The sequence below is a fragment of the Oryzias melastigma genome, linkage group LG8, assembly GCF_002922805.2.
Source record: "Oryzias melastigma strain HK-1 linkage group LG8, ASM292280v2, whole genome shotgun sequence".
Taxonomy (NCBI): domain Eukaryota; kingdom Metazoa; phylum Chordata; class Actinopteri; order Beloniformes; family Adrianichthyidae; genus Oryzias; species Oryzias melastigma.
Window position 1 is genome coordinate 3,687,349 of NC_050519.1, and position 23,771 is coordinate 3,711,119.

Genomic DNA, 23,771 nt, shown 5'->3' on the forward strand with positions numbered 1-23,771 from the left:
GCTGTTTTTCTTCACATTACCAACTGGATGTTTACACTGTTTTTATATCCAAAAGATCAGATGATGATAAAGACATTTTAAGTGATGGATGAGACTTTAAATGTTGTTATTTTGAAAAGCCAACATACAAAATTATTTTCTTAATGTAAAACACTATATTAATGGAATGATCATGATTTCTTAAATAAAAAGTAGTACTTCAGCTCCTTTTTTAACAGTAGTATTAAAACAAATGTATTTATCGTTAACATTTACAGATTATTGCCTATAATCTTTTTTTGTTTTTTGCAGTCTGACATTCAAAAGTAACCTTAAGGCTAAAGAAGTTCTAGTTTTAGCTCTTTACATACATGGTGGCTTCAATATAGAAAATAAGAATGAAAAATGACTTTTTTTTTATTCAAACACAAACACACACAACAGAATCAGGACATTTGATCAATACCAGCATTTTATTTTATTTTAAAAGCATGTAAAAAAACAAAAAGGAAGAACAAGAATATGCACAAAATGATTGTTTTCTTTTTTATGTCCAAAAGGGGGCGTTCAAATTTCACTACATTCAATTGTAGAACAAAGTAACAAAAAAAAGGGATCGACTGCGAACAGTCCACACATCTTTCTGCAGTAAGGCCACCTTCATCCACAGGTCACTTTCATCGTTTCACCTTTAAAATGTACATACATTTCTATAGTGTCAGGGACAAGAAGCGCTGAAAATCTAAGATGAACAAAACAGATGAACGATGCACAGAATAAAACATTTACCTGAGCCTCTTGGCACCAGAATAAAGTGTACCTTTTTAGATCTTTTACACGGAGAAGATGAAATTCACAGATTTTGCTTTTTGTACCTTGGCAAACTGCGAACAGGAAATAACAGACAGCATCTTTAGACACATTTCTATTGGTTTCAAAGCATGTTGTAGGTTCCAGGGCACCATATTGAATCAAAAATTAAAGGAAAAAAAGTCATCATAATGCACAGAATCACAATTCCAATATGGGGGAAAACATGTCTGCTGGTTGAATAGTCATCTTCATAGAGATGTTTGACTGAAGAGGTGGATTTTTAACAAGGCATGGACAGAGGACTTCCTAATAAAGACCCTGAAATGCACTTGGAACATGTCAAGGTCAACTATTCATCTCTAAGGCGTCTCTTTTTAAAAAAGTATCTGCTCAAGTTAAGCTTTCTTTTCTATACAGCATGCTCAGATTCACAGTAAACTTTAAGTCACAAGAAGTCCTTTGTGTTATTCAAGTGTCAGGTTCAAACATTAAAAAAATTATATTTAAATGGCTTTAGTTTGACTGTGTTGAAATGTTATATAACATTGGATTCTCTTAGGTTTTACAATTAAATAAGATTAAAAAAAAGACGTGAAGCAGCTGTAATTAATTCAATAAAGGCTATTTTGAATAATTTCATCCTTACTGTCACACTTTCCCCAGTAGGGGGCACTATTTGCTGGGTTTTGCATGTAGCCTGCAGGCACACATCAAGTAACCAAAGGGGTTATCATCAAACTCTACTTTAAAAATCGAGGAAAAATAGGTCCAGTTGCTAAGCTGCACGTAGTTCGGTAAACACGGGGAAATAAACAGGAAAGAGTTCTTTAAACAGTCAAGGAAACATGTGGATTCAGTCACGGGATCAAACACGTTAATGTACCAAACTGTGCGAATACAGCGAAAGGGAGAAACCATCACAAAACACCGAGAGCCTGCATGCATGAGGAACAACAACTGGGAGGCTCCGATCCGGTTAAATACTTTATCATTCATGAGAGAAGCTTTAGTCCTAATCTGTTACAGACCCACTCACAAGAACATTTTTCTTTTGGTATTTTTCTTATTATTGGAGGACATATATGAAGAAAATGAAGGTCTAATGTGCATTTCTGAGTATTTGTTTATTCTGATCGGTGTGAATCAGGAGTATTTGTGTCGTATTTGTGACTCCAATGATTTCGACTTTTACTCAGAGGTGAATTCTAAATAAACTTTACAGAAACTGCCCTAAAAAATGACTTTTGTTTTTAAATTTTGGCTAAAAACATGAATTAAGACAACTGGGAACAGTAAAAATTAGGGGTATAACGGATCACAAAAATCACAGTTCGGATCATTTTATGAATGTATAGTGAGAAAAAAAACAACAGGTAAAAAAAAAACTAAAAATTACTTTAAAACATATATAAAGTACTTCAAAGGATAAATATACACACATATCTTTGAACTTCTGATAACATTTACATGTCTGGAGACCAAATCTGGAAAAACTGAGAGAAATGAATGCCTCATATCTTGTAAATATTTGTAAACTTTTTTTTTATTAATATTCTTTCAAATTAAAAGAAATACTTTTGTGTCTTTAAAGTGTCCAATAAAGAGTGGAATACTCTCCAATGTCCTAATTAAATCTTAAATTTAAAGTTAAAATTAAACTTTTGTTATTTTTTGTATTAATTATATGAAACTAACTGTGGGAACATTTAAATATTTCAAATAATTACCATTATCTATTATTAACTGCCATGCCGGCGTTTCCTGGCGATTTTTGACCCTTTTGGCTTGCCGTACTGCCTTCCCCTGACGGCATGTCCCTGTTAAACCGCCAGACGTGGAGACGTGCACCGAAGCTTTTATTCAGCTTTTCAAAATAAATTAATCCGATCTCTCAGTCTGCGTCCTCCGTGACGACTTCGAGAAAAGTTTTTGACAGAAGCTCCGCCCACATGCGGCAGGAGCTCCAGGCTAACAGACTTTAAGATAACCGTCAAGAAGCTTGTTTAAACAAAGACGTGTACAGCACGTGAATTTGCCGCATTTGTTTTGGACAGACGATGTTTGGTCCGAACCGTGGCTTTATCTGTGATCCGTTACACCCCTACTAAAAATCACTCTGAAGATGATCGGAGTGGGTCTTTTTCGTCAATTTTTAAGTTTTTTTTTGTGTCATTTCCCATCTAGATATAATATGCGTTTGTGCACCACAAGTACAGCGAAGGGGGCGGGGCCAGTCCACCAACCACAAACTACAACGCTATGTAGAGATACTATACACACGCTGACAATTACATTAACATTTGTACATTAAAAGCACAGAGAGGATCGAGCTCTCAAAGCTGTTCATCCATGGGACCAAACCGTCCACGACACGAACCACCATCATAAGAAACGGCTCTTGGAATCCAGTCACACCAACATGCAAGGGCAAGCCGTCGGAAAGTAGAATCGATAGAGATAAATATTTAAACGAAAACGTGAGGTGAGCTGTTGCCAGTGTGCACGGTTATTATCCAGTACCCTGTTTGCTCCTGAAGTATGCTTCTAACAGGCTGTCGTACTGCAGAGGAGGATGCTTTTGTTTGCTTGACTTCATTCTAGAAATTGACCTGAGTGCATGCTCTAATGCAGGACATTTATACGAGCATACAACTATCTTATAAAAAAAAGATGGAGACGATGAAACCGTTCAGGAGGGGTTTTGCATACCAGAGAAGGCTTTTGGTCACAATCAACAACCAATATCAAACTGAAATAGGAAAAGGCAATAAAAGAATGATGGCAAATGAGGCATGTAACCACTGTTAAAAGGAAAACTAGAGATGTTAAGCAGAAAATAAAAAGGCAGATCTGGGGCAGCGTTCCGGCGGACGGGATCACGGAGTCTGTGTTATATTATCCGTCTCCTTGGAGGCCCACAGCTCTTTGTGCTGCTTGCGTCCAAAACCCTCGTCATAGTTTCCTTTGCTTTTGAACAGCTGCTGGAAGTGCGGCTTGCAGTAAAACTCTCCTTGAAGGGCTGCAAAGGTGCCAAGGCTGCCAAAGGGAGGAGGAAATGGTACCGTTCAGAACAAACATGGAGGAGGAAGAAGAGGAAATATCCAAACAAAAATAAAGAAAGTTTACGCACCTGAGTTTGGCGTTGCAGTGTTTGCAGCAGAAACAAGAGGAATGGAAGACCTGGTTGTTGGCAACCAATCTCTCCATTGGGTAGACTGTCTTCTCACATGATGTGCACACTTCCTTCTGGGTCTTGAAGCTAAAAGACTGGATCCATAAGAATACAGACACACCGTTACATTCAAGTGAGACGAGAGATTGCAAAAAAGAAAAGGAAAACAGTCCTGCAGGAAAGTTTGATTTGCTAAAGCTACATTCACACCAAACATATTGGGACATGTCCAGACTTCAAATATCTGCACTTCGGTGATGAAAACACATCACTTTAATCAATTAACCAGGGAGTCCTGTGATGAGTGGTTGGAGTCCAAAACCAACATGGAGTTTTAGAAGCTCATTACTTTCCTGCTGAAATTTATTATATTTTTCTTATTTATATGGAGATGATAATAAAAAGCAATAAGCAAGTCATCAAACTGGGTCACAGGGAGACAGAAGTACCGCTGAAAGCAGCCATCACTTAGCAGATGCTGAACCCCACCGTACTGGGACGGTCTCTGAATGATCTCATGAAACCAGATATGGAGGCGTGATTACCGTCTTCAAAATAAAAGTTTCTCACCATCATCTGTGTCTTCCATTGTAAATTAAATATACAGTCAATAAGTCACTGAAGATGCTAGTGCTGATAGCTAAAGATGCTAAAATTGATAGCTAAAAAACATGGAAGCTGATAGCCAGCTAAAATATTGGCTAAATGCCAAATTAACTTAAAAAACTTAAATAAATAAATAAATAAAACTTAGGTTGGCTTCAAAATAGCCTAAAAAAACTTTTATAAAGTCTAAATTAGCCAAAACTGCTAGCCATCCATCCATCCATCTTCTTCCGCTCATCCAGGACCGGGTCGCGGGGGCAGCAGTCCAAGCAAAGATGCCCAGACTTCCTTCTCCAGCTCCTCTGGGGGGACCCCAAGGCGTTCCCAGGCCAGCCGAGAAACATAGTCTCTCCAGCGTGTCCTGGATCTTCCCCGCAACCCCTTTTATGAGTGTCAAGCCAGAGATCCCGTTACGTTGCCCGGATTGGCGTCACCGGGGCCGCACCCTGGAGCCAGGCCCGGGGTTGGGGCTCAGAGGCGAGCACCTGGTGGCCGGGGCTCCTCCCACGGGCCCCGGTCGGGTCCAACCCGAAGGAGCGACGTGGGATCATATACTTTTTCAAAATTATGCAAGTTAGAAATGAGCACAAGATAACATCTTGTACGCAAGCCAAAAGATAACAATAAAAGGAAATTATCTGGGGGGCCGGATAGAATCACTTGGAGGGCCGGATCTGGCCCCCGGGCCTTGACTTTGACACATGTGGACTAAGGCCTAAAACCAGAAAACCGTTATGGAAAAAGGAAATACGAACTATACCTTAGACCGCTGGACGGGCTTTTCCTCTGTAGCGTTTCTGGTCTCCTGGGAGAAAAAAAACAAAACAAAAATGTAAAACATGTTCCACCTTCTGTTAGAACCTGCTTTAAGTCCAAACCTGCTGTTTTTTTTTTAGGAACAACGGTGTTCAACAACATATATGTGCTCTCAAATTCCAGGCAACTGAAGAGGCTCAGAAACGTAGCGGTGTCGTCTCTTTACCTATGCGTCTGTTTCTGGATTCTGATCTATTTCTCGCCCCCCAGTTTCCATTTGTTCCATCTGTCTTTTACCCCCCTGGGGAGAGGATCAGGTGCCGTCTGTTTGTTCTGCATCCAACCGCCATCCGGACAGCAGAACAGTCCAGAACCGGTCTGAAGTGAAGAACAATATGTGCTCTCGACTAATGTTAGCCGAGTTAACGGAACAGAAAACCACTCCTGCCGATTTATGAAAATGTTCTGTAATAAACTCCATGATTGTGCAAATTTATAGGTTTAGTTGCTGATGAAGACTACCGTCGCCTTCAGCGTAGACTGTATGTGGAGCCAACAGGACTCTCAGAGAACTAATAAAAAAATGAGTGCAGGAAAAAAGTGAGTAGAGGAAGGGGAAAAGTCCACGGCTGACTCGGCTAAAAGCTTGTTATGTAAAGCAGTTTGGCTGAATGTGGAGGACAAGGTGGATTAGGAACGTGGGAGAAGAACCGGTCCCCATGCACTCAGGAAACAAAGATTTGATCAGGAAAAGGAGAGGGCAATTTTTTTTGTTTTTTATGCAGTTTGTGTCTTTTTAGGCCACGTAAACTCACTTCCTGTTCAAAAACTTTACATCTAATGCATTTCAAACCTTCCAGAATCAATTTACTAATCCACAGCTTCCATTCAAACACAGTTTATCTCTTATTTTTGAGCTGACTTCATCCCCGGCGGATGGGGCAGAACATTAATAACGCTAAATTCATGAGGGGCGGATGAAAATGTTTTGAAATGATAAGTTAATCAACAGTGAAGTCCTGCAGTTTCCTTTAGATCCACTCCCACCCGAGAGGCTGCAGCATTTTCCCCCCGGAGAACAGCTCATTTGTTGTTGCTAGATACAAAGATCACTCTTTTCTGTTTGTCTAACAGCCTGCATGCTAAACCACTTCCTGTTGGCACAGGAAAAAAAAAAAAAAGCACCAAAATGAGTTGCTTGATTACCCAATTTTTATTTAACAAAACCAACACTGTAAAATTCTAACAATCCATGATTTATAGAACTATATATAAATGGAAAAAATGCAAAATAGTTCCAATTATGACATTAATTGTGGTGCTTTGTATATAAATTGGAGCACAACCAGTGAGAAGAATTTTTCTGCAAAAACATTTGATAGACTTTAAATTAGGCGATGCCATCCGCTCTCTTTACCTTATATGTACATGAATTTCAGCTTCAACCAAGCAGCTCAAATGTGGCAGGAAGTAGTTGTGATATCTCCTTTCCTCAGCTGCAAGTCAAGCACCAATTTTCTTTATTTCAAAATGATAATCAGATATTTTACAACTAACACCATGAACACAATCTGCCAGTTTTGCAGAACAAGGAGTTCCCGCTCAGAGGTTGTAAATAATCGCTACACCTGAAACAGTTTTTAGCTGTGGAGCAACGGCGTGTAAGAAGCTCGAGCCAGCTGGATTGCGGTTATCTTAGAAAACAAAGAACACTTTCAGCGTTCAAATCGTCTTGCAACAGAGCGTCGGTGCTAAGCTCACAGTATCGGCCGCTCATTCTGAGCCCTCACTTCAGATTTAATCTCACCTGCACATGTCAACCAGCGTGGGGCTGTGTTTGCTTTCCTCATAACCACAGGTTTCCGTTTTCTTTCTGTTTGTCCAGGCAAACCATTAGAAAAACATCAGGATTGCTAATATATTTGACTGTTTGAGAGCTTCAATAAACTAGAATTTGTTTGTTAAATGATACGGAGGAGAGTTATTGTACGATATCCTGATTTGTGTACAAACCATCACATTTTTTGTTTCAAAAACAATGTTTTTAGGAATATTTCCACCTTTATAACTTTAGCCACAAATCTTTCACATTCTTACATAAAATTCGGATAAAAAACTTTTCAAATTAAAAGCATGTGTGCATGTACATGTTGACTGTTCTTCATTGAAGCTGCACAGACACCAGAACAGCAAACAGTTCCACGTTGTCATCATAGTTTATTGGATCCTTCTTTTATTCCAAACATTATTTTTTAACAGGACTGTAAAAGTTAAAAGTCAACGACTTCAAACAAGACGAGTAATGTTTACTTTTATAGGAACACCTTTAAAGGAAAGACGGGATCTGTGCTGACGTATTGAGTCATTTTTCCAAAATAGGATTTTTTTTTTTATAATCTCTCCCTTCATATTTTTAGAAACAGAATCATTGTTCTGGCATTTGGAGAGAAAGAAAAGTGAAGAGCTGCTCTCTTTCAACCCTGAAAACCACGAAGATACTCATTGATTAGATTAAACCAGTGAAAATGTTAACCAGAAAGTATTTTTTGTTAGATTCAGACTGATATATTTGTACTTCTAAACCAGGGGTCTGCAACCTGTGGCTCTTAAGCAATAATTAAAAATGCTAATAATTGAATAAATAAGAGATTAGTTAAGTTTTGTCATTTCAGTTCAGATTTTTTACATGTCAAGCAACTAAGAAAAAAAGGTAATATACTGAAATATTCTTTAAATTTGCATTTTAATTCATAGTCAAATAAAAGTATCTAAAAGTTTTTTATTTTGGTAAATTACACTAAAGTGGTTAAAGTTTTGTAAAAAACGGGGCATTTTTAAACGATAAAATGAGACTCTCGTTGGGTTCTGGTCTGTAAGAAACTAGACCAAGTGGCTCGTTTAGCGTTAAAGGTTGCACACCCCTGTTCTAAGCAAACAAACGCTCCCCAGTAGTGCTGCCGCAAACGATTATTCTAATAGTCGACTATTTTTTCCCCGATTAGTCGACTAATTGGGTCATGTGCAAACTGGATGTAAAACACAAATCTTAACCATCATTAATTTTGAATGACTTAAAAACTAGAAATATAGCATTACCTGCGATAATGCTAGTGTGAATGCTGTAAGCTGAATTTGGCCGCTGAAGATGCTAGAGCTGATAGCTGAAATCACTGAATCTGATGGATGAAAATGTTGAAGCTGATAACCAGCTAAAATATTAGTTAAATGCAAAATTAGCCTAAAAAACTAAAATAGCCTAAGTTTGTCATAATAGCTAGCATGTAGCTGAAATGTTAGCAAATCTCCAAAACAACCTTAAAAAAATAGGCAAAAAATAGCCAAAATAACTAGCAGATAGCAGAAATATTGGCTAAATTCCAAAACAGCCTAAAAAACTAAAAACAAAAGCCTAAGTTAAGCAAAATGGCTAGATTGGAGCTGGAATATTAGCTAAACTCCAAAATAGCCTAAAAAAGTGAAAACGAAATCATAAATTAGCCAAAACAGTTAGCATGTAGCTAAAATGTTTGCTACACTCAAAAATACCATAAAAAAACAAAGCAAAAAAAAGCCTAAATTGGCCAAAACAGCTAGCTTGTAGCTAAAATGTTAGCTAAACTCCAAAATAGCCTAAAAAGTGAATAAATCCAAAATTAGCCAAAATAGCTAGCATGTAACAGAAATGTAGGCTAAACTCCAAAATAGCCTAAAAAAAACAAAGCAAAAAAGCCTAAATTAGCCAAAACAGCTAGCTTGTAGCTAAAATGTTAGCTAAACTCCAAAGTAGCCTAAAAAAAAGCTTAAATTAACCAAATTATCTAGCATGTAGCTGAAATATTAGCTAGACTCCACAATGGCCTAAAAAAGTAAAAAACGAAATCCTAAATTAGCCAAAACAGCTAGCATGTAGCTAAAATGTTAGCTAAACTCCAAAATAGCATAAAAAACAAAGCAAAAAAAAGCCTAAATTGGCCAAAACAGCTAGCGTGTAGCTGAAATATTAGCTAAACTCCATAATGGCCTAAAAATAAAAAAAAAAATCCTAAACTAGCCAGAACAGCTAGCATGTAGCTAAAATGTTAGCTAAACTCCAAATTAACCTTAAAAAACCTTAATAAATGCCAGAATAGTCCAAAAAGCTATCATATTGCCATCATAACTGATGGCTCAATAAAATATAAAGACGAATCTACCATTACATAAGTCGTAGACTATTTTAGTCGTCGATTAGTTGACTAATCGTGGCAGTCCTACTCTAGAGGTAATGGAAAAATATTCTCAAGAAGAGATGTTTCTAAAATCATGAACCAAGTGTGAGTTTAGATAACTGACTGGTTTGAGTGGTACGAATGGGAGTGCAGCGTAATCAGATCTGCAGTCTGTTCTGCAACTTTTCTTCCCTTTTTTCACCTTCCATGTCTCGGTAGAACCTTCCAGAGAAGTTCTCTGTTGCATGTCTGCACGATTCTGCTGTCAGCAGACAGAAACCCGTTTCAACTTCCTGTCAAACATTCAGACTAAACGTTTTAAATAACCTGCTGATCACCGTTTTATGTTTTAGATCTCTAAAAAAATGAATGCAATTATAAAAAAGATGCATTTGCTGCACTTTGTGTGTTTTTTCCTTTTTTGGTGAAACGTTTTACTCGTTTCTACACCTGTTCTTCTTTCAGATCGAGAAAATTAGCAGTTTTTTTTTTTTTTTTCTGGTTCATGGTGGTTAACAACGTCATGCTCATCTATCAAAAATGCCACAGTGCAAACACTTTACTAAAACTCTACTTCCTCATTTTAAAAATGGTTTTAGAGCTTCCAAATTAAACCTTTTGATCCTCTTATCATTAAGGCGAGTTAACAATCTGTGCTGACATGCAGAAATATTTGGATTTTATTTGTTATCTTCTCTAAATTTAGGAGAAGAATGAAAGAAGGAAAGAAAGCCAGTGGGGGCTTGCTGGTTGTGTAAGAATGTGCTGCAATTTTGAAGCTTGTGTCAACTTGACATGAGGAACTGCTGAAACATCTAAGACGGTTTTAGGAAACCAGCTGCTCCACCTGATCAGATATGATCAAGGACTGGAGGGATGGAAGATTTCACAATAAAATTGTCCTCAGGGGTGGAATTTGGAGCCCCGAGTCTTCAACAAGTCTCATTTAGTCAGAGAAAACACAACTACACAAAACAAAGGTTGACATGCAAATATGGAGTGTGCTCGTAGAGTGACATTTCCATCGCAAACCTCGCTCATGTGCAGGAGAAGTATATCGAATCATTAAATACCACACCTTTTTGTACTTTTTTGGCACATTTTAAGCGTTTTTTACCACAATTCAATTAAATTTTATGCTTTTACACGCAATTAAGGTGCCCAACAATCAAAATGTCTCTCAAAATTTTATATTTTTTTAATAAAGTAGGACAGATGATGGTGAAAACAGACCAAAAGCCTTCATGCTAATACGTTGATCCGTTAGTGTGATTTGTTTTGCCCTCAGGGGGAAAAAACAACAATTTTTTCCAGTACAGTGGGGTACTGAACCGCTTCCTCGTACAGCTCATTTGACTTGCAAAAAATAAATAGAAAAACATAGCACTATGCCAAAAAAATACAATAAACCCATGATAAGTATCTGTTCGTACAGTTCGTTCTATTCAAAAGGAGTTGTTCTTTTGTTTTTAAACAGCATAACTACTAAAAATGCTGAACTGGATAACCTGTTTGACTCTTAAACCGAACTCAAACCCATCATTTACTTCTGAGTAAGGCAAGCAGAAGTCAAACTAACCAGGATAGTAACACAGAGGAGGGTGTTAATCTGTGCTGTCGACTCGCTCAGACGGACAGACAGTGACAGGAAATGAAAACAAGCATTTTTAAGCTCTGTTACCATATGCTACAGCCATTGCGGTCCTTGAAAAGTGATTTCTCGACATCTTCAGCAGCTCAAGTTTCAATTTAAAGCTTTAAATCACATGTATCAAAGTCAAGGCCCGGGGGCCGGATCCGGCCCTCATAGTAGCTCTATCCGGCCCTCCGATGTTATCTTGCGATCATCTCTAACTTGAATAATATTGACAAAAATATAAGTAAAATATTAGAAGTTGTTTAGCCCTTTAACACCGGAGCTCCAGCGTTTATGCTCTTTGATTTACTGTAACTTTTATACCATTAACACAATAATTCAAGTAGATTTTGAAGGAGAAAACGTCTTTTCTCCTTCAAAATCTGCTTAAATTATCGTGTTAACGGTTTAAAAGTTATAGTATGTTAAAGATTTTATGTTTAAGCATCACCGGTGACACCTCAGGTGTTAAAATGTTAAGATTTAAGTTGATTTATTGTGGAATTATAGTCCTTATTTTTAATTTTTCATAGTTATGATGAAAAGTAATGTTTATAAAGTTTTAAAAATTTCAGATTTTTTATCTTGTTCGGTCCGCGACCTCAGCTTTTTGGGGGATTTTGGCCTCCTGAACAATTGAGTTTAACATCACTGCCTTAAATTTACTTAATTAATCTCAAACTAAAGTGGAACTTAAAAAAATGAGTTTACAGATGTGATATTTGGGTCAACTTGACCCCCCAATATCCAACTGAACCACAAAACAGGACAAATATTCAGGGGAAAAAAGCTATTTTTTTAAGCAACTATAATAATTGGACTGAATTAGTTGGTTTGAAACATCCTACAAACATTTATTTTTATGTTTTTGTGATAAAACTAAAACAAAATAAATTAAAAAGCTATTATTTTTGAATGATTAATATTAAAAACAAACTAAAAATGATTACTTACACTTTAAAGAAAAAAAATAAGTACATACAATAATAAATAAAAAATTAAAATGTATTAGCTAAATAATGTAAATTAGCTACGGATTTAAAGGAACCCCTAATTTAAAATGATTTAAAAAAAACTTATAAATAATACAACTAAAAATGTACTGTTAAAATAAAAATATATGGTATAAAAATTAAGAAATTAAAAAACGTAAATGAACGTGTTTGATGTATAAATTAGCCATCAAGCTAGCAAAGAACGAACCCTGTTAGCATTTTGGGGAGCACGGCAGCGGGCGTTTAAATACCAGGGGAAAAAAACAGAAAATAGCATTTTCTCGCTTTTTCACGTACGTACACGATCTAATCTAAAGAAACATCACCTCAGTGTGTAAACAGTGTATGTACACAGACACCATCACCTCATCTCTCACAAACCAGGCTGATGAGAGACTGCGGAGAGGAGAGCAGAGGAGAGGCTGCAGACACGGTGCAAAAGACGAGGAAAAAAAAAAAAAACTCACCATCTGGGCGCTACACCGGCGGGATAAAACACTCGATTCGGCGTCAAACTACGCGCAGAAACGTGCTCTTTCTGTATGGGAGGTGTAGCGGTGAAAGCTGAGCTCAGTGCCGGCTGAGTTTCTAGAGCAGCTCCGCTCCCCGTCTCGGTTTTCAACAGAACGGCCGTTTTTCCTCCGGCAGGATGTCGCGCGCCATTGGTTCTCATCTGTTCTTGGTGCATTCAGGGGCTATCGGAAAAACCTAAACCATGACCGAATCTGTATGGAGCTGAATTGAGGTCGATATTATTTGAAACCCAAATAAAACGAATAAAAAAAATATTGGTGTTTTGCCAAAAAATGTTAAATGCCCAAAACTTTTTGCTACTCTAAATTAAACATATTTACGCTTCAAATGTTCAAATGTTTACGTTTTAAAACTCAAAATTTCTATTTAATAACTTTTTTCAGTTTAAAATCATTTTTTCACTTTTTTCCGTTTCCGAATCAAAATATTTTAATTTAAAAACTTTTGGCCCCGTTGTGGCGCATTGAGGCGGGGCTAACACAAAGGACCAATCAAAATCAACTTTGGACTCTGAACGGGCTAGAACAGCATTTCGGACGTGCGGTTTGTACGTGATAAAACTCTGATTTTTACACCTGTCTTGGGACAACTTCCGTTTATGATAGTAAAGACAATACAAACATTTTCTGTTTGTAATTATCCATGTTCTCAGAGTCAGTAAATGCACCGGGACGGAAGTTACAACCCTCATCAATTTTGATTGGTCCTTCATGTTAGCCCCACCCCAATGGGTCACAACAGGGCCAAATTTTTTATACGGAAATTTTCAGATTCAAAACCAAAAAAAAGATGAGCTGAAAATGAAAAAAAAGGTTTGAAACGGAAATTTTGAGTTTTGAAACAAAAAAAACAGAACATTTGAAGCTGAAAATAATTGTTTATTGTAGAATCGTAAAAAGTCTTACATTTTACTTTTTTTTGTTTTTGCCAAACACCAATATTTTTTTTCTATTTCTTTTATTTGGGTTTCAAATAATGTTGGCCACAATCCGGCTCCATACATGTTGGGGGTTTATTTTAAAACTGTGACTTTAGTTCTTATTTTAGTGCTAATTGCACAAGTGGTTTGATGTTCTTCAGGAAAAAACGTAAACTTAATCGAATGATAGCTTGGTCCTTCGGGGCCAAAAGTTTTGAGATGGAAATTTTCAGATTCGAAAACAAACAACAAAAAAAAAAAGAGCTGAAAGTGAAAAAAAGATTTTAAAATGAAAAAAAAAAAGTTTGGAAACATAAATTTTGAGTTTTGAAACCTAAAACATGGAACATTTGAAGCTGAAAATAATTACGTTTATTTTTATTTTTTAAATTTTTTTGGCCAAACACCAAATTTTTTTTTTATTTGGGTTTGAAATAATTTGACCCCAATTTAGCTTCATAAATATGACTTTGGCAGGAGTTTTGAAAAAAAAAGTTTTATTTTAGAGATATTTATGTTACATTTTTGTGGTAGCTATATAAAAATATACTTTTTAAAGAAATGTAAATGTTTGATAAATTTCTGCCTTGAAAAGAAAATGCAAACAGATATGCTTCTCACTAAAATGAATACTAAAGTTTGGCCTAAAATTTAAGATTTGCAGCAAAACTAAAAACAGAGTAAAAGCTTTATCATCTCAGGTTTTATCGGACTTCCAGCATTCTTAGTCAGAGCAAGTTGGCCAATTTTGTTCCTTAAATTACAACATAACCACAACCTGACACCAGAATTAAAACATATTTAAGATGTGGCGTTCAAGAACAGATCTCCTTTTTAAACATGTTCACTGTCAAATAGAAACTCTTGAATGACTATTGTTAGCAAAAACATATATTTATCATTGTTTTTTGTAAGAAATAAACAAAAAAAGGCAAAAAAAGATTATGAATTCATAAGAAAAGTTAGATTAACAACCTAACGAAAACAGAGATATTTCATCGGAAAGGATCAACACTAGAATACAAGACGAGCAACACTTTATTGTCTTGATATGTGGATTTATTTGTAAATAACAAGAACTAAATGAAAACCTTTTGGGAAACCAGCTCGGCAAGCAACACATGAAGTTAGGAGCTCATGAACAATAACACTTTTTTTAATTCACAGACAAGTTTTCATTACAACTCTATTGCTTACAGTGATAGCAGCCTGGATGGCGTATGTACAATGGCCGTCTTTAAGCCGTCATCAGAGCAAACTGGGTTTCACTGAGGTCTTAATCAACCTGACGGGGTTTTTAGGACGCGTTCACTAGATTTAAAGTAAACCCTCTTAGATTTGTGCTTGTGCCAGCGTCTGTCCTGCTACAGCTACAGATTCTGTTATGGAGCAAAAAGTTGGTAGCACAAAATGATATTATCGCGTTTGCTAATCTTCCCTTAGCTGTCCCATCGGCTTTTTCTTCGTTTTGGTGGGTCAGGGACGGCAAAGCTGTCATCTCTGTCCCGCCCTTCTCCGCTCCTCCTGTCTCCTCCATCTCTATCGCCCCTGCTGTCGTCTCGATCTCTCTTGCTTCCGTCGCCATTGCGGCTGTCGCTGTGGCGGCTGCTGCTGCTGTGGCGATCCCGATCCCCATGCCGGTCCCGATCCCGGTCTCCGCGGCGATCCCGATCTCGGTCTCCGTGGCGATCGTCTCCGCTGTGCCTATCGCTTCTGTCGCTGTGGCGGTGACTGTCGTCGTGGCGGCCCCGCTCCTCCCCATGTCTGTCTCGTGAGCTCTCTTTTGGGGAGGGGGGTGGGGGGGTGGCGACGCTGTGCTGTGGGCTGCTGGGGACGGGGGGCACCGAGCTCAGGGAGCCGGCGCTGGTGAAACCAGCCATGGCGAAGTTGGCCATGTGAGAGCGTTCTGAGCCGTTGGCGGATTCTGTTGGGACAGAGCTCAGGCTGCCAGCGCTGGTCCAGCCGGAGGTGCTGCTGGATTTGGCGCTGAGCTTCGGAGGACCGCTGGATGCAGCAACAAAGTGGCTTTTATACTGAGCCTGGATGGAAAAAAAATAATAAGTGATTAGCTGGGAGGGAAAAAAAAGGACCAATAAATTCTTTACATCAACATCATCAAAGACCCACTCCAATAAAAATTGTGTTTGTCATGATGGAGGACAAATATAAAATAATTTCAGATTAAAACTGCCTTTCAAATCATGCTGAATTAGATGAAAACCAGTGTTTTGAAAAAGCTCAGGTTTGTGGTTGTGACTGCCATGGGCGGGGCCAAAGCCTTCCTACTCCACGATTCTGATGTATCCACTTACAGACAAATAGATCCATTAACGTCTTCATTCTCCTCATCTGAGCTGATAACTGCCTCAAAACTAGGGGTGTCAAACTCAATCCCACAAGAGGCCAAAATCCAAAACACACCTTAGATCGCGGGCCGAACAGGATAAACATTTATTGAACACTCTAAAACTAGATTTTTAAAACTGTAACATAATTATGAACTAGATATATAGCATTACCTGCATTAATGCTAGTGTGAAGGCTGTAAGCTGAATGTGGTCGCTGAAGATGCTAGTGCTGATAGATAAAGATGCTGAAATTGATAGCTAAAAACACTGAAGCTGATAGCCAACTAAAATATTAGCTAAATGCAGAATTAGCTTAAAAAAAAGGAAAAAAAAAAACTTAGGTTAGCCAAAACAGCTAGCATGTAAATATTTGCCTAACTCTGCCTAAAAAAGGGGAAAAAACACTAGGTTAGCCAAAACAGCTAGCATGTAGCTGAAAAAATGGCTAAAACTTCAATATATATATTAAAAAAAAAACTGAAAAAATACCTTAATTAGTCAAAACAGCTAGCATGTAGCTGAAATATTAGCTAAGCTCTAAAATAGCCTAAAAATCTTAGTGAAGTCCAAAAAGCTATCAGAATGCCAATTTTTTTTAACGTTAAAACTGCTACTTTTTAACATAAATACTGTATGAATAATAAAAAAAAAACAGGAAAATTGTTCCAGAAAAAATCAACTTAGACCTTAAATCATTTTTAATATTTTACCCTCCATACAAAATATATTTTGTCAAAATTATACAAGTTAGAAATGAGCGCAAAATAACATCAGGCCATTCATAACACTAAAATAAAAGGATCTGGGGGGCCGGATAGAATTACCCGGAGGGCCGCATCCGGCCCCCGGGCCTTGACTTTGACACATGCTCTAAACTATATGGCTGGATAGGTCTGATACTTCTTGCCGAATATTTTTTTTTTTTGAGATGCTACTGTTAGCTTGGGCTTGTGAGGTGCTATAGGCTAGCGGGAGAGAGCGTAAACAAAGGGCTGATGGGACATTGGCAGAGGCTAACTTCCATGCCAACCAAGTGGCAAATTTTTAATGAACTCCTGCTGCTCTGCTGAAAATATGTCCTACATTATTTCTGCTTGTGGCTAACTTCAGATTTTCCAAAAACAAATAACAATTCTGTGTATTAACAGACTTTTGTTTGCTTTTTTAAATGCTTGTTTGTTGTTGAGTGTTTACACAATGACAAAAAAGACAAAAACAAAAGGACAGGACATGAAGCGTCCACAGTTACCAAAAGATACAGTGAGTTACAGAGGAAGTTGGGCATTATTATTCACCAAAATCCCTTTTATTTTCATTTTATTCCTTATCAAGCTGTCGAATTCTGATGGGCGCAGGCGTTTAAAAGAAGATGTGTCTGTTCTTTTTGAAAGGAATTTGCTTCCTGTTGTACATCCTGGTGTCTAGGAACAGAGTGTGACATGTTTTTTATGTTGCTGTCGAATGTTTGAGTGTAGACACATTTGTTTACATTACTGCAGCTGACATGAACACTGCAATAGCATACATCCTTTATACAGGATAGCCCACCTAATGTCCTTCTGGACTCAGATTTCATTTATTGTGACTTTAGGAAGCTTCAGAAGAAATCTAGTAAACTCTTAAGACTTGTCCATGTTCATGCAATGTTCTGCTTTTGATTCTCTAACAGGAAATTCCTTACATCAAATGCAGAAGTAGCATGTGTGTATAGCCCATTGTGGTAATTTGTTAAATAAATGTAGTACAAACAAGGGTCCGAGAGAGGTTCCTGGTCCCAGGATTTACTTGGGTGTATTTGGACTGAAAATTGGTTCTGGATTATTGAGGGAAACAAACTCACTTCAGACAGGGGTGTCAAACTCAATCACTCAAGGGCCAAAATCCAAAACACACCTTAGGTCGCAGGCCGAACAGGATAAACACTTATTGAACACTCTAAAACTAGATTTTTACAACTTTAAAACTGTTACTTTTTAACATATTTATGAACTAGATATATAGCATTACCTGCGATAATGCTAGTGTGAATGCTGTAAGCTGAATTTGGCCGCTGAAGATGCTAGTGCTTATAGACGAATATGCTGAAATTGATAACTAAAAACACTGAAGCTGATAGGTGAAAATGCTGAAGGTGATAGCTAGCTAAAATATTAGCAAAATGCCAAATTTGCTTGTACAAATCTAAAAAAAATGTAGGTTAGCCAAAACAGCTAGAATGTAGCTGAAAAAAAATAGCTAAACTTCAAAATAGCCTAAAAAAAAGAAAAAAAAAAAGAAACTAAATTACCCCAAAACAGCTAGCTTGTAAATATTAGCCTAACTCCAACAAATTCTAATTTTTTTTAAAGCCTATGTTAGTTGAAACAGTTAGCATGTAGGTGAAATATTAGCTAAATACCAAAATAGCCTAAAAACTGAAAAAAATCTTAATTAGCCAAAACTGTTAGTATGTAGCTGACATTTTAGCAAAAAATAGCCGAAAAAAATCTTAGTAAATGCCAAAAAAGTTCACAAGCTTAGCAGAATGCCAATTTTAAAACCTTTAAAACCGTAACTTTTATACATAAATATTAATAAAAAGAAGCAGGAATATTATTCCAGAATAATTCAACTTAAACCTTAAATAACTTTTAATATTTTACTCTTCATTAAAATATATTTTGACAAAAGTATACAAGTTAGAAATAAGCGCAAGATAACATTCGGCCACTAATAGCAATAAAATAATCTGGAGGGCCGGATATAATTACCCAGAGGGCCGGATCCGGCCCCCGGGCCTTGGCTTTGACTTTGATACTCGATTGAGATGGAAAATGTTTTCTAGATCATCCATAATAATTCTATCCAAATACCAAACCTATTTCTGACTTAAAAGCAAAAAAAAGCATAAAAAGAGAAGTAACTATGGCATAAAACCCATACATGAGGAGATAAACATGGACTGTACCTGGAAGGCTTGTTTCAGTGCAGACATGCGATCCCCCATCGCTCCAGAGGTCGGTTTGCTATAACCTTCAAAGCTACTGGCTGACGGCAAACTGCTGCTGATGCCACGATCCTGCAACGTGAACACATTATAGATTTCTTTCTGTCAGATTTTAGGAATATAGATGAAATTATGCAACAGTAACTCACAGAGCTTTCAGCTCCCAGTCCTGGTCTCTCTTTGTAGCCGAGGCCCCCACCACCGATGTTCAGCCTTTTCCCTTTACCTCCCTTAAACCGGGACTTCCTGAACCAGGGATTCTGCAAACAATCCACAGCAGCTGTGCTAAAGAACCGGACTTGCAGCAGACACAGGCGTCAGTCTTCAATCGTCTCACCTGCATGGCTAAATCCATCAGCTCTTTGGAAACGGCTTGATTCGCTCCCTCCAAATTCCGCACGAGATCTCCAGCAAACGTTGTGTCTTTGTTGGTTAGCAGTGTATAGGCCACGCCTTTCTCTCCAGCGCGACCAGTTCGGCCGATCCTGTGTGTGTGAGTGTCGATGTCTCGCGCCACGTCGTAGTTCACCACTGTGCGAATGGAGGGGATGTCCAGACCACGAGCTAGGAGGGGGGCACACAAAAAACACAGATTTCCTCCCAATATTAGCATAAATTTCATTTGCAGAGATGAAAAGGACGTCACAAACGTGAGTCTCCAATAGGGCTGCCACGATTAGTCGACTAATCGACTATTAAAATAGTTGATGACTAATTTAATAGTCGATTAGTCGTTACTTTATATTCTATGGAGTTAAGAGTGTAGTAAAGTTGAAAGTTATAATGACATTCTGCTAACTTTTTGGACTATTTTGGAATTTATTAAAGTTTTTTAGGCTATTTTGGAGTTTAGCTGAATTTTCAGCTCATGCTAACTGTTTTGGCTAACTAAGGCTTTTGTTTTTTAGGCTGTTTTGGAATTTAGCTAATATTTCTGCTACATGCTAGCTATTATGATTATCAAGCTTTTTGTGTTTTTATTTTTTATGTTACTTTGGAGCTTTGCTAACATTTCAGCTACATGCTAGCTGTTTTGGCTAACGTAGGCTTTTGCTTTTAGTTTTCTAGGCTGTATTGGAATTTAGCTAATATTTAAGCTACATGCTTACTATGTTGGCAAATGTAAGATTTTTTTTTTCTGAAGCAATTTTTGAGTTTAGTTAATGTTTCAGCTGCATCCTAGCTGTTTTGGCTAACTTAGGCTTTTGTTTTTAGTGTTTTAGGCTGTTTTGGAATTTGTCTAATATTTCAGCCACCTGCTAGTTATTTTAGCCAATTTATGATTTTTTATGCTATTTTAGAATTTAGCTAATATTTCAGCTGAATGCTAGCTATTTTGGCTAATTTAGACTTTTTTGTTTTGTGTTTTAGACTTTTTTTAGTACAGCTAATATTTCAGCTACATGATAACTGTTTAGGCTAACTTGGGCTTTTTTGTCACTTTTTAGGCTAATTTGGCATTCAACTAAGTTTAGCTATTTTTTTAAGCTACATGCTAGCTGTTTTTGCGAACCTAAGTTTTTTTTTTAGATTTTTACAGGCAAATTTGGCATTTAGCTAATATTTTAGCTGGTTATCAGCTTCAGTGTTTTCATCTATCAGCTTCAGCATTTTTAGCTATCTATTTCAGCATCTTCAGTGGTCAAATTCAGCTTACAGCATTCACACTAGGATTATCGCAGGTAATGCTATAGATCTAGATTTCCGTTAGTTTAAAGCTAATGATGGTTAAGATGTTTGTTTTACATCCACTTTGTGCAATACCTGGTCAGTCGACCAATCTGAAAAAATAACTGGTGTTTATTCGACTATTAAAATAATAATTTTTGGCATTACTAGTCTCCAAACATACCAGCAACATCGGTGGCCACCAAGATGGGCAGGTTCTTCTTTTTGAAGTCGCTGATGACTTTGTTCCTCTCGCTCTGGTCCATGTCTCCGTGCAGGAGGCCAAGGCTGTAGCCCTCCTGCGTCAAGTTTGTGGCTAGCTCCTCGCTGTTCGCCTTCTTGGTGACAAAAATGAGGACCGAGCCGGTCGAGGTGAACTCCACCAAGCGCCGAGTCAGCCAACCCCATTTGTCTGAGCCGCTGGGGAGCATCTCCACAACCTGAGTCACGTCTTCATTGGCCTTTTTGGGAGAGGAGAGGGAGAATACAGAAAAAAAAATATTTATTTCAGAGTTTACATATAGTTCACAATATTTTTTACTTTTATTTTGGTTACATTTAGGTAATTTTATAGCTAATTCAAGGTCCCGTAGCATATTTTGAGAGGCACGATTCTCTAAGGGTAATGGCAAAGAATATATGATATTTTCAGAGTTTAAATATCTGAATTTTTGCAATTCATCAAATGGTTTGTTGGTATGTGACGGTTTGATGAGGTGATTATTATTATTTTCCCCAGCTCAGATTAATGTGGGACAACAAGTCATCAAACTGGGTCACAGAGAGATGGAAGTACCGCTGAAAGCAGCCGTCAGCTCCTGCAGTAGATGGTGAAGCTCAACATACTGGAAGATCTCATAAAACCAGACATGGAGACGTGATCACTGACGCTTTTCTAGAGCTCTTTAAAATAAATAAACTTGATTTTTAAGGATTAATCATGTCTTCATGATTTAGTGATGAGGCTAAAAACTTTTGGCAGTAGCTCCTCCCACAGCGGCAGGTTTATGAACAACTTTAAGACAAGCGTTGAGCAGCAAATTTGGATCTAAACAGAAGCTGCTTTTCCATTGGCTATGAAATTGTGCAAATGGGATTTTCGATCATAAATTCAGTACATGTAAACAGTTCTGAAAAACTCGCATTTATATAAAAAAGAAATTATTGTAACAAAAATCTAAGTACTCGGATACTTACAATCAAAAAATTTGAGTATGAATATTCACGACACCCAAGACTGCCAATTCGCGACCTTTATAAATATAGTAAGTCTAGTAAAAATACAATTTGGGAACAATGTTTTTTTTTTTACTCTGAAATGCAGAATAATGTTGAATTGTAAGTATAAACTAAAATAAGCGGGGCTTATTTCTGTTACCAGAAGTACAACAAATATTCATAATGAAGTGTCATTAAAGCTTCCAATTTTCAAAGTAAAACTAGCGAGTGCTTTTTTGTAGTTGAAAAAAGTGAGCCTCATTCGCTAAAATATTTGTGGAAATACTTCCTTACCTCTCCGATGTCTCCCTGTACCACACGAATAGGATCCACTAAAATGTCTCTCGCCAATCTTTCAATCTTCTTTCGAAATGTAGCGCTGAACAGAAGAGCTGCAAGGGAAGTTTGAGTGTTTTAAATATTGTAATTCATATTTTTGTAAAAAATACTTTAAGGAAATCTCATACTCTGCCTGTCGGGACGAACGTGACTAGCGATGGATCTGACCTGATATTCTAAAAGGCAAATCCGAGAATTATTAAATGAAAAACGACACAGTTTTTGTTAAAATAGCGAAAATATCAGCCCACCAAAGCCCATGTCAAACATTCGGTCCGCTTCATCAAACACCAGGTACGTCACTCTCTGAAGGGATGTTGCTTTCTTTTTCACGTGGTCGATCAGACGTCCCTGTGGGAGACAAAACGCATCGTTTCCACAGGAACTGAGGTGTTTTTGAGCAAATCGGGAAGAAGTTTCTTACTGGAGTGCACACGACAATCTCTGCTCCCTCCTGAAGGGCCTTCGCCTGCTCCCACATGCTGCCTCCTCCATAAACAGCTACAGAGCGCAGTGAGTAAGCTTTTCCAAAGCGCTTGCACTCTGCGTGGATCTAGGAGGTGCAGTTAGATAATCAGTGGGATGATTGCTATCATTCAAAAAACAAGTCCTCTTCTCTCACCTGCTGACAAAGCTCTCTCGTGGGACAAACGATGACCGCTATGGGTCCCTCTCCCGGTTCCAGCTCCTTCTGATCCATGATGTGGACCAGCATCGGCCAGATGAACGCTGCGGTTTTACCGCTGCCGGTTTTGGCAATCCCGATCATGTCACGTCCGGACAGAGCGATGGGCACACCCTGGAACCAGATCAGAGCCGGAGTCCACGTTCAACTACTCTGAAGGACATTTTCAGCTGCACGTCTTATGTAAAGCTGCACAATACCTGACACTGAATCGGTGTGGGCTGAGTGTACTCAGACTTTCGGATTTGGTGCATCAGCTGCTCATCGAAACCGAAGTGGGCAAAGCTGGTGCATAACTTTGGTGGAGCAGCGCCAGATACCTTATTTAGAAAAGGAGAAAGCAAAGAAGGTGGAGAAAATGTAGAGCAAAGAAACGCTTAAAATGTAAAGGATCAGTTGTTTTTAAAATGACTCGTGTACTTACTCGCAAGTTCAGTTTCTGCCGTAATTCCACCACTTGACTTCCAGTGAGGCTGCTGAGCTCCTCGTGCTCATTGTAAAAGTTTTTCTCAAACGGAGGATAATCAATCTGCAAGACCACCGAAAAATCAGAAAACAGAAATCCTCTAGACCAGGGATCCCCAAACTTTTTCTTGTGAGGCCCACATAACTGTTTTCTTCTCTGAAAACCAGAATAAACATAGCTGAAATGGCTGAAGCTACTAGCTGAAGCTGATAGATGGCTAAAATATTAGCGATATGCCAAATTATCCTAATTTGGAAAAACAGCGAGCATGTAACTGAAATATTAGCGAAACTCCGAAAAACGAGAAAAGGCCAAAAATTGCCAAAAAAAGCTAGCATGTAGCTGAAATACTGTATTACCTAAATGCTAAATTAGCCGAAAAAATTGTAAAATGTCTAATTTAGCCAAAACAGCTAGCATAAGGCTAAAATATTAGCAAAGCT

The 23,771-nt window shown here is 37.8% G+C and overlaps 2 protein-coding genes across 4 annotated transcripts in view; both read right to left on the reverse strand.

Annotated features, from left to right (window-relative positions):
- Positions 1 to 433: 433 nt before the first annotated feature.
- Positions 434 to 12,868, reverse strand: limd2 (LIM domain containing 2). 2 transcript variants are annotated; one of them, XM_024271523.2, is made up of 4 exons: positions 12,633 to 12,868; positions 5,331 to 5,375; positions 3,923 to 4,059; positions 434 to 3,828 (listed from the first exon to the last, which is right to left on the reverse strand). In XM_024271523.2, exons 1-4 carry the CDS (start codon positions 12,633 to 12,635, stop codon positions 3,669 to 3,671), a joined length of 345 nt encoding a protein of 114 aa, XP_024127291.1. In that variant the 5' UTR covers positions 12,636 to 12,868; the 3' UTR covers positions 434 to 3,668. The 2 variants fall into 2 exon arrangements, with proteins under 2 accessions (XP_024127291.1, XP_036069035.1); XM_036213142.1 differs by lacking the exon at positions 12,633 to 12,868 and having other exon boundaries at positions 5,331 to 5,711.
- Positions 12,869 to 14,753: 1,885 nt separating this feature from the next.
- ddx42 (DEAD (Asp-Glu-Ala-Asp) box helicase 42) overlaps positions 14,754 to 23,771 on the reverse strand; it is a 13,181-nt gene continuing 4,163 nt past the window's right edge. For both annotated transcript variants that reach the window (XM_024272770.2, XM_036213143.1), the window contains 12 exons: positions 23,287 to 23,391; positions 23,063 to 23,182; positions 22,800 to 22,976; positions 22,602 to 22,730; positions 22,429 to 22,528; positions 22,306 to 22,353; positions 22,133 to 22,230; positions 20,805 to 21,081; positions 19,290 to 19,516; positions 19,102 to 19,212; positions 18,914 to 19,024; positions 14,754 to 15,657 (listed from right to left, as the gene is read on the reverse strand). In XM_024272770.2, coding sequence (XP_024128538.1) covers positions 15,058 to 15,657; positions 18,914 to 19,024; positions 19,102 to 19,212; positions 19,290 to 19,516; positions 20,805 to 21,081; positions 22,133 to 22,230; positions 22,306 to 22,353; positions 22,429 to 22,528; positions 22,602 to 22,730; positions 22,800 to 22,976; positions 23,063 to 23,182; positions 23,287 to 23,391 — 2,103 coding nt within the window. In that variant the 3' untranslated portion in view covers positions 14,754 to 15,057. The remainder of the gene's footprint in view (positions 15,658 to 18,913; positions 19,025 to 19,101; positions 19,213 to 19,289; positions 19,517 to 20,804; positions 21,082 to 22,132; positions 22,231 to 22,305; positions 22,354 to 22,428; positions 22,529 to 22,601; positions 22,731 to 22,799; positions 22,977 to 23,062; positions 23,183 to 23,286; positions 23,392 to 23,771) is intronic.

What these genes read in the sequence shown, in the direction of transcription:
- limd2 (XM_036213142.1), bottom strand. Translation starts at nt 5,411, where the DNA reads ATGTTTTACATTTTTGTTTTGTTTTTTTTCTCCCAGGAGACCAGAAAC. An exon ending in AGCCCGTCCAGCGGTCTAAG is followed by an intron (nt 4,060 to 5,330) that starts GTATAGTTCGTA and finishes TTATGGATCCAG; the next exon opens with TCTTTTAGCTTCAAGACCCA. An exon ending in CACTGCAACGCCAAACTCAG is followed by an intron (nt 3,829 to 3,922) that starts GTGCGTAAACTT and finishes TCCCTTTGGCAG; the next exon opens with CCTTGGCACCTTTGCAGCCC.